We start from the raw sequence: 15,075 nt of genomic DNA, 5'->3' as shown, positions 1-15,075 counted from the left end.
GTTGCCTGGGGCAACAAAAGCCTCTGTGTTTACACTTTTGGCTACTGTAAGAGGGAGATGCAGTTCCTTCAGCCACAGTGAAGCTGACCTCTGTCTCCGGTGCATGTTCTGGCCAGCCTGTGGAGGACCAACAAAAGCCTTTCTGTGCTGAAGCAGTTCCTTTGTGCTCGTCTTATAGATCCAGTGCTGCTTCAAGCAACTTCTGAGATTAAAAAAATGGAGTGGAAAGTGCTGTGTGAGAGAATAAAATGGAAAGCAGCCAGACATTTTGCACCCTGAATTTTGCTGCTCTCATACAGTCTTCATTGTGATAGTTTAACACTGAGTCTTTTGACTGGAAGAAAGTAGCATGAACCCCCAGATTTGTCATCCAAAGGCTCACCATGAGGACTGAGTATTGTATGACTGGAGCTAGGAGAAGAGTTAGTAACAACCAGCAGACATATATAAATTAGCCAGTCCTTGTTGCTTGGTTTCTGAATGATCATTCACAAACATCTATGAGGCCATGGTGACCTGATGGATATGCTGATGATCTGATTTGCCTCGGGTCAGGTATCTGACCTACATAAACCCATCATATTTGCCAATGCTTCAGATCATTTGTTTTGATTTAGTCATCTCTTGAAAGAAATGCACATTAGAGATAGAAAAAACCCTAGATGAAATTGCATGGCTGAATAACATCTTGGTCTCATCATCGTAACAGACACATGAGAATGTTTATCTCTTCCTCAGCCTGAGTTTAGATATAAAATAATGTAGCACACAAGGGTTTTTTTTCTGATTTATAGGTTGCTGAAATGTCAACATAGTTTAAACCTCCACACTGGTGCTTCAGATTCTTTTTATTTTAAATGTTGAAGTTCCACCGTGTCTGCTGGCCTTTACAGCTCTATCAGCTGTAAAGGACAGGGTGACAGCCTGACTTTGCTTCTCCTTGAATAATCTAAACAGGAGTTTGAGAATACTTAATGTGCCAATTATCTGTGTCGCTTTGTTTATCTCATACCTCAAACTTTTAATTAATAGTATGTCACATACATTGATTGTAAATAATTGTAGCTGTTTGAAGTTATTTCTTCTTTACAACTGGAAATTAAGATCAGTTACAAAAGCTGACCCTTCTTTCTTTGAAAATAGTAAAAGTCCCATTAACTACTGGAGGAGTGGCTCCAAGCCCTGTGTAATAACAAATGACCTGTCTGTGTTCAGATTCATTGACTGCAAGTTTCAAGTGATTAGTCTTACCTTGCCATGAAACCTTGGTTGACAAAACAAAGCTTAAAGGCATGAGGACTGGGAGTTCCACAGAGCAGCATTTTTCAGTCTTTCTCAACAAAGAACACCCTAACTTTTAGAAAACTTCCAAAGTCTGTATCAAGCAGACTGTGCACAGCTGACCACATCTATAAAGCAATATTTTCCACATCCATTTACTTTTATTTTGTCTTCTCTCTTTCATATTTTCTCTGTTTGCTCATTCAGACACATGGGAATTGTTAAGGTCTGGCTCTGTGTGGTTTATTGCTGTCACATCACATTACTTTTTGACATTCTTTGGACCACCTACAAGAGTGTCTGCCTTGGGGGACACCAAGGTTGCCACCCTCCAGGAGGCTGGCCTGCTCTTGTGCCGGGTCTGCTTGGAAGCAGGGCTAGCCTCCTGCCACAGGTGATGTGATTTATGAACGTGAACACCAGCAGATGAAATAGTTGCTGCCAGATTGGCAGACTGAAGCCATTCATGTAAGCAGGAATGAAGAAACACAAGAAAAGGTAAGTAAAACACATTTTCTCTTAGCAAACAAATATCTTTTGTCATCTAACTTAGTTCATACTCAGTAATCCCCACTGATCACTGTATGCTACAATTCTTGTCATGTTGTATTGATGTTACACATAGCACCCAGGCACCCACACCAAGGATTAGTGCTATGCCGCATTAAACCTTGTTCAAATATTTAACAGAAGTTGGTTGTTTCACCAGGAAACTCCCTGCTGGGGTGTAGGAATCAAACCCAGGAACAGATACAGAGTCCTAGGGAGGAATGTGGCAGTCTTTGTGTCAACATGAGGGCAATTGAAATGGTCTTGGCTTTTTCCTCAAATTCAATAACAGAATTCTGAGGATAATTTGGTCCCTTCCAACATAAACTATTCTGTGACTTAGGACTGGCTGTTTAGGCTTATAGGTATATCTCTCCAGCACTCAGTACCATGTGTTAAAGGATGAAAATGCTCATTTAAAAACCTATACAAATGAAGTGCCAAAGCTGCATTGGTTCCTGATTTGAGATGAGAGGGGGTGGTTCTCACCATATGTGAAGAAATTTCATCTTCCTTGAAAGCATAAATAGCTGCCATCAGTCTGAAATATCTTGGAGAGAGTAAGTGGAAGGAACTCCAGAAGGAAAGTGAGTTTCTTGGTGGTGACATAGGAAGTAATCGTGGAAATGATTCAGGTGATGGTAACTGCAAAATGCTGAATGCAGGAGAAAAGGTACACTTATAAAGCTTAGAGAAGGAGATGTGGTAGTAGTGAAGAACCCTGGGAAAAGGAGAGTTTTCATGACTCTTTTCACTGGAGATAAGGTGAGGACCATAATGGACACATTGAGCAAGAAAAATGTGCAAGGCAATGAAAATTGGATTGAAGTATTTTCTTTGACATCTCTATGTGCTGGGCCATGACTGGGTTGTCATTGCTATGTGAGATTTCACCTGTAGGTATATCTGTCACATGCAAGAGATGCTCCATGTTCCTTGATTTTAGAAACAGAGTTGCATGTGGTTTGATGCAACCCCTTAATCCCATTGTTTTCATCCCTGGTATTTGGGAAAAAATACAAATATATATATAGCTCACATTTGTTTATATATAGATCACAGTGGGCCACATAATCCAGTTATGAGTTTGATGCTTCCCCAGATCAGTACTGAAATGCTTAGTCTGGCCCATGGTTTTAAGGAGTGAAAAGAAGCCTTGTTCCTGAAATAAGTCTGACTGGTGCAATTAGATGCTTCATCCCTGTTCCACAGAAAGGAGGCATTTGAAGTTCCCACCTGGGTCTAAATGTAACCTTCAGTGTCACAGTTAATATTAATATACTTTTCTAAACTATAAGATTGATTTACTGAGTTTTGATTTCATAAAATCATATAGTTATTTATGTTGCAAGGATCCTTGGGAAAGCACATAGTCCAACCTGATGCACAAAGCAGAATTGGCACAAAATTTAACCAGATTGCTCAAGGCTTTGTTTAGTCTAGTACTGAAAACCTCCTATGAGAGAGACTTCACAGACTGTCTTGGGAAACCATGTCACAGTGCTTCAAATATCCCATGAAATAATTTCTTCTTTATAAATAGTCATAATATACTTTTTCAAATCCGTGACCAGACACCTCCATTTTCTGGATAACTCACCCATAGGTACCAGCAAGCTGCTGTTTGGTGCCCCAGAGGTGACCCTCCTTCTGCCTAACCAAGCTCAGGTCCCTCAGCCTCTCCTCACAGGTCACATCCCTTGACCACCCTGGTGGCCTCCACTGGATCTGAACAAGCTCATCAGCATGCTCTTGAACAGGAGGGGGCAAACACAGTATTGCAGGCACAGCCTCACGCTTGGTGAGGAACTGAGGACCTCTCCTGGTTTCCACAGCTCTTCAAAGATGATGGAGCATGGCCTCACACTGACACCAGATGGTCCTTCTGCATCCTCACATGCAGCCCACAAGCCCCATGGACATCTGTGAGTCAAGATTTCTCAAGGGATTGCTGACTCAACCTTTCCTCTTCTCCTTCGATCTTATCTGTGTCCAAAAGGGCATAAAAGAAACAGAAGGGATTGAGCACCCCAACCTTGTCTATGTCTGTATCACTCAGCTCACTCAGCTGCAGGCTTACATTTTCCTTGTTTTTTTTCTTTTCCTGTGAAGATAGGGAAACAAACTCTTCCTGTAGCCCCTGATACCCTTTACTAGTTTCAACTCAAGCTGAGTTTGAGATTTCCTAACACCATTGCTGTGTCATGGGCCTGTATTTTTTCCTATATTCCTCACTTTTACCTTGTCTTGACTTTCATACACTGTCTACGTCATCTTTTTGGTATTGGGCCTCAGTCATGGGCTCTCTGCTTAGCCAAGAAGGTCTCCTTATTACAGTATAAGCTACTTGCTCTCCCATATCAGCATGGGCCACTCCTGTGCTTGAAAGGGGCTGCCCCTGAAGACCTGTCAGCTTTTCTGGGCTCTGTCACCTTCACAAGTGCTTCCCACTCTATCCAGCTTAGCCAAAGACCTGTGGTGGATGCTGGTTTTTATTATATTTGGGGGTTCATTATATGGGTTTTTGGAGTTGGTTTTCAAATTAAATAAAGCATTTCAGTTCCAGACAAAAAAAAATGAGGAAGGAGTTTCAGAGAAGTCAAAACATATCTAAATGATTTGAAACAAATGATTTGAAACAAAATGTTCCATTAAAAAGTTCTTTTCCCTGTTTAGTGGCATGAATGTATGATTTTTTTGTTCTGATATTCTCATTTTTGATGAGCGAACCAAAACATGGCAAAAAGTAGGCATTTTTATTTGTCCTTTATCCTCTTTGGCCAGTTTTGTTTCCTCGATCATTTCAAAGTGATTTGAGTTCTGAAACTGAAAATGAGGCTGCTTTGTCTGTGGCTCAGCTTCACTGTTCACTGCTTTTCTTTGATAGAGAGAGGATCAGCTCCAAATCATAAAACTAAGTAACCCTTAGGGAATTCAAATTCCCAACCAGAGTTCAATCCAGAGTTTGGTAAATGTCAGCACAGTTCCTGAGGCAGTGAAGCGGGGTGAAGGAAGAAGTGTTAAATAGGGTGGGGAGCCGCCTTAATTACTGAAGTAATCTGATTTTTTTCCCAGGAGTTATTTAATTCAGGAACACTTGGATATTTCATACCTTGTGACACTCTTTAGCCTTCTAATCCGGTGCTTTGGTCAGATGGAGAGAAGCAAAAAGACAGCTGTTGATTAAACAGCATAGATGTTGTTATGTGACTGCAAAAATGCCAGAAAGTTGTTCCATTTGCACTCATAATTTACAAGTAATCTAGAAACAAGCTTTGAGGCAGTGACTTCATCTAAAAACAATTACCAGGTCAAAGTGTATTAGTGCACAGCTACTGAATATGCTTTGGCATTAAGGGTTTCTTTATCAGCATTAATTGGATTAAATTACCTGCAGTGAAATATAAGCCCTTTGAGGAAAAACAGTTCTTGTCCTGCTGGCTTTAGAAGCATAAAAGGAAGGGGGGAGGGAGGGGGGGGGTGTGGGTAAAAAGAAAACAGGAGGCAGTGTTCAGACAGGCTTTGTTTTAAGGCAGAGTAAGAGTGAGGTTGAACACACTGTGGGTATGAAAGCATTGCCAGGAAGCTGTAAGAAGGGGCAGCCTTGGGCTGGAAGGGCTTTTTGCTGTCGGACCTTCCAGGCAAAGAGCAAAGCCCCATCCAGAGTGTGAGATATTGTGGAGCAGCAGCTGGGGGACCGGTGGAGTCAGTGGGATTGCTCTGACCACATGAACCACCTCACACACAAGGGGAGAGCATGGCAGGGCAATCTGGGCTGGGGGCAAAGCAGTGAGAGGAATGAAACAGCATCAGGATGGTGTAGGCACAGTGCTTCAGGAGGGTCAGGGTGACCGCAAATCCAGAGTCACCCACTGCCTGGAATCAGGGACATTGTTGCGACAGGGTGACTCTGTGGATCAGCATTTGCAGTCCTCCCTGTTTGCAACTCATATTATGAAGCTTGTGTAGTTTATGCGGAATCTGTAACTTGATGTTTCTAATTTGGATCAGCTGTGTGTACAAACAGTATCTTCTAAAATATCCCCCATTTCTCCCCCCCCTTTCCTCTTCTCCTCCTACCCATCCCCCCAATATCCTGGCTGTGTTTGGTTTGTTTTTTTTCCTATGAGTAAAATCATAGTCTTTATTTGCTTGCTCATCCTTACTACTGTGCTTAATCAATGAATAGAAACAAACCCTAAACAACAGCATTCTGGTGCCTCTTAATTAATATTTGAGAGCACTGAGGGCATGAACTGTGTTACCAGTGTATGAAGATTGAAAATGTAAGAAGGAAATATCCTTTCAGATAAATTAACATTACCATAGTTGAGGTGACCGGAGTAATGAGTTTTCACTTGGTCTCTAGGAGAATGTAACCTTTCAGCAAACAATTCAGAGATTGCTAAACAAAGGTACTGGGTATGAATAGGTCCAAATTAGAAAAAAATATCTCTGTGGACAGAGCTTCACCTCACTACCTCTTTATCATTTGCTTTGTATTGACAAAGAGCAGGGCACACAACTCGAGTAACCCTCCTGGAGTGACATGCAAGAGCCACTGTAATTGCCTCTTCTCTTGAGCTGTGGATGTATGTGCCAGTGCTCTCCCTGGCCTGCCCATCTCAAGCGCCTCTGGACTACCTTTGGCAGCCACAGCGGGTTACTGCAACGTTATGTGCTGGATACGCTTTAAATCTAAGAGTATGACAGCTATCATTTAAAGAAGTATTACCTTAGACTCTTTTTGCCCTGTAAAAGTCTGATGTTTTGTGCATGGAGTGTATCCTTCCAGGAAAGCCAACAGCCTTTTTTGTTATGCATATTTGTATGTTAATATTTGACTGTTCATGCTAACTTGTTTCATTGTGTAGCTGAGCGTCTTATTTCATAATGCCACACATAGGGTCAGTTAATTCCAACAATCTTGAGCCTTATGAATACTGACATCAAGTCTTGTGCACCTACTGGGCAGTGCAGGAAACCCTGTAAGTCTTTACATCCAAATGACACTGTGGTATTAAATGACTGGCATTGTGAAGTCAGGCTGTAGAACACAGGTTATGAAAAATCATTACATGAGATTGATAGTCACCTGCTAATCAATGGATAATGCTCACTGATGTCATTTCACACCCTTTCTTCCAATTTTCGAGTTCAATGTATTGCCAAAAGTCTTCATTCCTACCAAAAATTCTATTTCATGAAGCTTCATCATACTAACTGTATATTGTGACACATTTTCTGTCCACAGCTTTCTGTTATTCATCTTTCAAAAATTCCCTAAAAATGATGCATTCTGGCTCCTAGCAATTCCTGCCTGGACTACTGAATAGTAGCTGTTAGATGGATACTGTGCATGTGCAAGAAATGGCTCTGTAACTCAAGAAGTAAACAGAAGGAGATAAATTTGCCCTATAAACACAATATAATTTTAAAATGAATGTCCATTAACCTATAGTTAGGTGAAATACTATTTAAAGCTTTTGTCTTATTAAAGGGCCTGCTAATGAGGCCAGCTTGGTCATAGCTGAGCACCTGAGTTGTTTCTTCAGGTATCACAGTTACTTAACTGGAAATGGTTTGATTATTGCAGGGCACAATTACAAGTACTGTGGCTTGGGAGCATTAATTTATTTGCTTGTTTTACATCTGAACAACAGTTTCCCAGGTAACCAAGTACTGCCATTTGTGTGGAATAACAAAAAGAGAGAGGAGCTAAGAGGCCAGCACAGAGCAGTGATGGGCTCCTGCTGGAAGCGGAGCTGGCTGCACTCCAGTTGTATGACCCATTGTAAAATTCTGGTTTCAGTTGTTTGTAACTTTGTTGAACTGGAATAATTGGAATAACTTCTGTTGATTTTCTTGTTTTTTTTCAAGTGAGGTATTTGGAAAAAAAAAAACTGTTCCATATTTTGGAGTGGAGTGGACATAAACTGTGAAGTGTAGGAATCTCCAGGTTAAGTGACACTGGGCCACAACCTTTGGATGTAGACCATTAATTTCTCTTACTCTGAATTTGAGGTAATCTGGATCTTACCATGTAAGATTTAAGGGTGCACTCCTCTTTGTGCCTCTACAAGTGTGTGTGTGTGGGGGGGGGGGGGTTGACTATCCAGCTGTGGTTATCTAAAGCAGCTGTGCTGCAATTTCTCCTCAACAAACAGAGGAACTGATGCAGAAGGAAAGCTATTTTCTTTTCTGACAAATAGAATAGTGAATAGAACTATGTATGGTATGTAATGAAACCAATAATGTTTCCATGTTATGGCAGTAATGACACCAGAAAGCCTGATTCAATTTTATGTTTTGTTGAAATCATGCATTTACGACTAACAGGTTCCTGTTACATAACTGTTTGTCACAAAACCCAGGGCACCTAGAAACCATTCTTGTGCATTTGCTGTTTAGATTTTTTTTATAAGTAACAGCCATATCGGGTCTCTACTCCCTGTCATCTTTTTAGCTTGATTTTATCTCCTTTTTTAGTTTGCATTCTTCTATACCACAAGGCAAAGCTGAGAAAATGAGATTAGGTCCATTCACTGAGTCCTGCTTGCTTGTGCTGAACATGGGACAGGGAAAATAACTTTGAATTTGATTTATTTTCATAGAATCTACTTCACTTGCTGGCTGAAACCAGCCAGCAAAGGAACTTCACACTTCTTCTTAAACCTAAATTTCCACATACCCCATTATAGGTATTTATTCTTTTCATCCAGCCCATGAGGTTTTTGGAAGTCAAGAGAATACATTCTCCATGTGGGAAATGATCCAAACTTGTCATGGCTTTGATGCCAGCAGTTCTCTCTCTGTTGAGTGCAATGTCCTCTTTGCATCAGGACAGCTCTGCAGGTCATGTGAGGACTGCGGTGACATATGCTGGAGAACACCTCTGGTGCACACGGGAGCTGTGACTGGGGCACTGGGTCCATGTGAGCACTGACCTTCAGCAGATCAGTCTCAGAAAGAGGCTTAAATTGAAATTCTATTGGAATCATTCCCACATCTACTGTCTGAGCCTTGAAAACTTTTAAATTGCTTGAGATCAGCAATACTAATCCAATCAAGAATTACCAAGCAAATACTGTTCTGTTCTACAAGGCATCTTTCAGCAGATTTGTCCATCAAAACATGATAAATTTCCTCAGAGCCTATATTCAAGAGAATGTTTCTGTTGGAAATGCACCATAGTATTGTTTGAACTAAGAGGTTTGTGAACAACGGAGTCAGTATGGGCATTTAAAAAACTTGCCGCTACTTTGGATTTTTGTTTTTCATTTCCCTCAGGAAGAAAATGCCTGATGAAAACCAACACAGCTTTAACCATAACTTCTGTATTTTCAGGGATTAAGCATTTGAAGAGTCAGAGTGATTCAGCGTTTCCAGAGGAAGAAGAGGGAGTTAGTGAAAGGGAAGAGGAGTGGGGCCATTAAGGAGCCACATCACGGAGAGTAACTGAACTGCGCGGCCGTGCGTGCCTCAGACCATTTGCCACTGCTTGTGTCCCCACACCGTGCCGGCGGCACCGGGGCTCCCTGGGGAGCGTCCTCGGCTGGGTTTTACAGCCACCTGCGATTGTGTTCTGTGATCCTTATACCCAAAGATAAACCACTTCTTTTAAAGTCATTTTTCTTTCATTTTCTATGACTTAGAAATGTAATTTGCAAATGTGTTAGTGACCTGACATCAGTACTGCCAGAGCTTAACTACTGTGTGTGAGCTGTACTCGGTTGTAAATAAAACTGATTTAAAAGCTAAAAAATAAATAATATGTTCACTTAGACAAGGTTGTATATTGTACAGTGGGTTTGTCTAGCATGCAGAGAAACGTTCATATAAAATCATCCTTTCAGTGAAAGCCAGCTTTTACCAGCATTGTTAGAGTTACCCGCAGTAGGTAGAAACAAACTAAGCAGAGGTGACTCTTAGTCTAGAGGGGGATGCAAAGACACTCTTCCCCAAGTTCCCTGGACATGCAACATTTAAAGTACTAGTCTTGCTTCTTTGGTCTGAGGTTGCCTAGTCATGTCAGCCAAAACAGTTTCTCTTTTCACAAGATAATTTTTATCTGGAGGCATTAGAAAATGTTTCAATTTAAGAGTCAAAGGAAACACAGGAATGTGTGAGACCTGTGAGCAGGTCCCCATGCACCAGCTGAGCTGCAGGAAATGCTGATACTCACTTTCATCACCTGCAGCAAGCATAGGGTTACAGCCTTCTCTGAGAAAGGGGGCCAGACTACTCTGTGTTTGGCACAGTTTCAGCCAGTAAATGGTAGCATCTCAAGGTGCAGGGATTTAGCACATGTCTGAGTCAGGTTTTCTGGGTGAAGTTTGGCATGGTTCAGGTCAGCATTTTCATTTGTTAGACCATGCAAACTTTATGGCATAAAATGAAATAAGGTGGAGAAGGAAAAACGTGCTGCTTCAAAGTTGCACTTGACAGATCATTTCCTTTTTTATCAGTGGCCATTTTTAAACCAATTCACTGTCGTTTTGTATTACCTGCTTGCCTTTGATACAGTTTTACCTTCAGTTTAACTTTCCACTGCTTTAAGTCTCTTTTAAAGGGCTGAGCTAGCAAAAAAAGAAAAAGGAGATGAAGCGTATGAAAACACAGAGCCTTTTGTCTATGCCTTGCATGGTGACTTCACTCTCAATCCAAAGTCTTCCATGAAGACCTGCTGCGAACAGGATCTGTCAACAAGTGTTTCTTTATATCTGGGAGCCATCTTTTTGCCCTCCATCTGTCTCTCTATATCTGCCCTCTTTGTTGCCACTTTCTGTAGAAACGCTGCAAAAAGGATCTGTGACTCCAGCTCAGCATGGGTATGGAAGAAAGACTAAAAGAAGGACTCTTCAGATGTACAGAAACAAATACGGGACTTATGGGACTGGAGGCTTTTTATGCCACAAACAACAAAAAGAAGGAAATAACCCTTCAGAAACCATTTGAATAGCCCAAAGCTAAGACTGGAATCGTAGCAAGAAGAGCAGGCCTCTGGCCACAGCTTTGCTTTTGCACAGCACCAGGCTCTCCACATAGTTGTTCATTGACACAGTGCTCCCAGTTGTAAAACAGTCATTGGTGTTTAACCTCACACCATCTATCTGTGTTGCTAGCTAATAAAATGTTTTTTATATTAATGGCTTTTTGCTGGTTATTTTTACCCACAGGCTTCAGATGAGGACTGCCTAGAACTTACAGGCAAATGAAAAAGTGTGCATGATGTATAATACTTGATACCAGGACAAGGTATTGAACACTTTGGAACCTCAACATTTCAAAGGCAACACAAAGCACCTGGTAAGATCTTGGAGAATTCATTACTGAACACCAGGATGACAGATGGACTTGAGGATAACAGGAAAAACTAAAAAAGATTTAGTTTGAACTGGATCTGAGTGTTTCCAGGATTGTTACTGCAGCAATGAGAGGAAAACAATTCTGGTTTACAGCCATGATCTGGATGAAGCATCAAGATCTGATAAGAACCTCAGATAGCCACACCAGTATTTAGATGCATCTCTAAATCCAGATCTTATCATCCCCTCATCTATAAATATTTCAGCTTTACCATGTTAAAAGCCTGTTTATTTTTCTCTTGATCCAAGGTTATGCAAACAGCAATTCTGAGCACAGGGATAGACTCCTCCTTTCTAGCAAAGGGACAGGACCAGTTGCAGAGATTTTACTATGGATCTACCCTAACACCATTTGCTGGTGGGACTTCATCTGAAGGACAAAGACAGGATGCACATTTTCTTATATATCAGCCATTTTTAGTTTGAAAAGCTGAGCAAACCCTGCTTGTCTGATCTTCTACTTGTGAGGCATACAGTAAGTGGAGATACAAAGGAAAGAACCAGTAAAACAACAGAGCCCTGAAAAAAAGTACTTGGCATGAAGCAGAGAAGAATTGCCAGTGAATTGTCAGTGAACCCTATGAGAGAATATCTGGGTGTGGGGAAATAAGAAGGGAAAATCAGGAAAAGCAGTGTGCGTACTAAGCTAGGTCTTTTCTCAGTTTTGGTGAAGCCTCTGACTTTTAAAAACAGCAGCCTTAGACAGAGAGCCTCTCATACACTTTGGAGTGTAATTGAAAGCTCTGGTTGTTTCACAGTGTGGAGAGCTCCACCTTGGTACACTTGAACCATGTAGATTTCTTTGTGAGAGTCAGTGGTCAATCATCATTGCCCAATGTGTTTACATCACCAAAATTAAAACAAACAAAAAAATCCATTAATGTCATCTTTTGTTTTAGTGTAAATGAATCCATAGGGTGTTGAGAAAGCAAACAAAAAGTTAGTTGAACACCAAGTCTCAAGGAAAACACCACTATGAAAACACCTGAAAGGAAAATTGTGATGATATGTTCCCTGTTTGAGCTGTCTCCTCTCACAGTACCTGCTCCTGCTGGGGAAGAAGTCTTGCAGGTTTGTCAGGAGCAGGAATTTTAGAGATGGGTTGTATTAGTTCATTTTCCACAAACAGGCTGATGGAAAAAGAAAGCAGAAAGAAACCTACCCAGCAAGTAATGAACACAGTTTGTTCTTAATGAGAAACTCTGATTTGTCTCTTTTTCCCCTTTCTCCCTCCATGTTCTTAAATCTATTGCCTTTCCACTCAGTGGTATTTTTGCTGTTGTTCTTGCTTTCAAGGTATTACAGGAAATGTTATTTGCAGGATTGAAAGGAAGCTGTCTCCTTGGACTGATCTCAGTCTTTTCCCAGAATCCCTTAACTCGTTAATGTACAGTGGTTTAAGGCCTTTTGTTATTGCATCTTACAGCCTTGTTTCTTTTTCTTATACTATAGTTGTTATTCCATGACAGGTTCTTCCCTTCAGAGAGATTTATGGAGACGTTGTGCTACTAAGTTATTTGGAAAAATTCCATTATTTGACTTACAGGATGGTATATGTTGTTTATTCTCCAGGTGCAAAGCCAGATAATACTTAAATAGATACAAAAGTAAGAGCCAAGATTTAAAAGCCTTTTCAAAAGCATAATTTCCACTGAAGTCAGAGGAATTTGGCTTGAAAATGGCCAGAGGTTTTGGCCAACAGCACACTTTTCTTTGGGGAAATACTATGTGTAGTGTACTGGAAAGCCTCTCTTATTCTGTTATCAATTTAATTATTGAATTTCTTTTTTTTTTTATTCAGCTTGCCATAAATGCTGTTCAAGGCTTCAAAGATTACCCCACTATTTTCTCATCATGTCATTATTTCTCCCCACTAACATAAACTGAAATATCACCATTAGTTCTTGCACCACTGGTGTTATTGAACAAAACCTATCACGTCCAGCACTATTGTGCTGACTGAGATGGAGCTGCCAGCAGAGGTTCTGCTGCCCATGTTTGAGCCAGGCCCTCCCCTGATGTCACGCCAGTAAGTGAGGAAGAGACTTCCAGTCCATCTCTATTTCCTCTAACAGATGTCAGTAGTGAGGGACAGGTCAGTGGTGGCTCTGGCTCTAAAAGATTTGTTTTGGTTTATTCCATAAGACAAACTGCCGAGTCTACTCTCCAGAGCCATGCTTGGTAGGCTGCAGTGCTACGGGTGGTTGGGGAGCGACTTCAGTGGGGCTTCTGCAGGCTACAGGGCTGCTTTACTACAAGCCTAGCAGCTGGTACCGTACAATGAGATGTCCCCAGTTCAGTACAGGGTTCCTCCCCTCATTTGCTTTCTCTTACAGATTGAGACACAGTGGGTTTTATGAGGGACCTTATTCCTGCAGTACATAAGGCATCACCTATCCCCTAACCCAGGGGGTACGATGTAAGGGCATATCAAAAACATGCTGTCCCTAAAGCTCCCATTTCTTCCTCACCTACAGCATCCATGCTGGTGCTCAGGTCCACAAACGTTCTCTTTTTAGTCTTTTCTTTTTTCTGTTTTGCTTCCCTCCACGCCACCCCCCCCCGTCTTTTTCTTGCAGGGAGGGGGTTCCCTGTGTTCCCCACTTTTTTCCCCCCTTTGGCAGCTCAGTGCAGTGGTGAGCTACCATAAGAGCTTCAGTTGTTCTGTTGGTTCCTGACATGTGCAATTATATTTGACCTTTTCACGCAGAGCATTATACTTGGCAACAAAGTGGATGCTAAATGCCTCATATGCTTTGCTGTATCCTCCCGTTTATATCTGCTGAGGATAGCAGCACTCTGGGGAAATCTCATACCAGACATTTTTGCACCCTCTACCAAACCTCATCCACATGGTAAGATGTTACTCACCTCCAGTTACAGCAAAGTTGGCTGATGAAGTTTATGCAAATTCAGTGTTTAAATTTATGCTATAGGTTTGTATTTGGGGGGGGGAACGGGATGGGGACTTGTTTTGTTTATTAAATAATCTGGGCTTTTTGGGGGGAGAAAAAATATTTTGTACTACTCCTAGGCCAAACATAATCCATTTCAATTTTGTGATGATTCATTTGCTTAGTATATACTGACCCTTAGTGGTAAGCTGAGGTTTGAATTGATTTGCCAAGTTTCTAAATTTTGCTTTTCTCTTTGGCCCAACTGTTCAGGAAATGGCAGGAAAATTTGCTGTGCATCAGGATAGTCTATCTATGTAAATAGCCCACATTGTCTTCAACAGACGTAATAGGCATGTTAAAATAATGATGACAGGTGTTACTAGCTCTTCTGAAGGGAGGGCTGTGGAAAGCAGGAGTGTCTAAAGGTTATTCCAAAATGTGAAACAAAACCGTTGGCATTGAGAAGCAATACTCTCCACATAATGAGAAACAAATAAGAACTCAGTATTTGGCACTAACGAACACCTCAAGCTAACTGTGGAAGGAGTATTAATTAGGTTTCTAAAATAGCATCTTTCTGAAAAGCAGCTGAGGTGTAATATTGCTCCTTATTAATCAAAGCAATGGGACAATGTGAACTCTGCAAAAATTAAATGGTTTGCAGATGGCTGTGTGCATCTTTAATAAAGACAGAAGAACACAAGTTACAGCTCTAAATGCCACAGAGCCTTTCTGCATCTCCTCCTTTTCAGAGAGCAATATTTGCAATTTTCAAGGCAGTGAGGAAAGTGTGTTGGTTTCTTATTACATTTTCCCTGCAGCATAAATTCTGTTGATGTGCTTCCCTAATCATGCTAATTATACTGCCATATGTTGCTTTCATCTTTCTTTTTCTTTCCTAATGGGACACGGATTCTCACTTTTGAATATGTCATTTGTTTATTACATTTATCAAGGGTTTTAACATTATATGGGACTTT

The 15,075-nt window shown here is 41.1% G+C and overlaps 1 protein-coding gene across 1 annotated transcript in view; it reads left to right on the top strand.

Moving 5' to 3' along the window:
* Positions 1 to 10,979, top strand: part of PPP1R1C (protein phosphatase 1 regulatory inhibitor subunit 1C) — a 52,820-nt gene extending 41,841 nt beyond the window's left edge. Inside the window, 1 exon segment of the mRNA XM_062640726.1 lies at positions 9,178 to 10,979. Within this exon segment, the coding sequence (XP_062496710.1) occupies positions 9,178 to 9,266 (89 nt within the window). The 3' untranslated portion in view covers positions 9,267 to 10,979.
* Positions 10,980 to 15,075: the final 4,096 nt, after the last annotated feature.

This window comes from Pezoporus occidentalis, unplaced genomic scaffold, assembly GCF_034315485.1.
Source record: "Pezoporus occidentalis ecotype Australia unplaced genomic scaffold, CSIRO_AGI_Poc_V1 ctg66, whole genome shotgun sequence".
In the NCBI taxonomy this organism is placed as follows: domain Eukaryota; kingdom Metazoa; phylum Chordata; class Aves; order Psittaciformes; family Psittacidae; genus Pezoporus; species Pezoporus occidentalis.
This window is presented reverse-complemented; position numbering and strand designations above follow the sequence as displayed.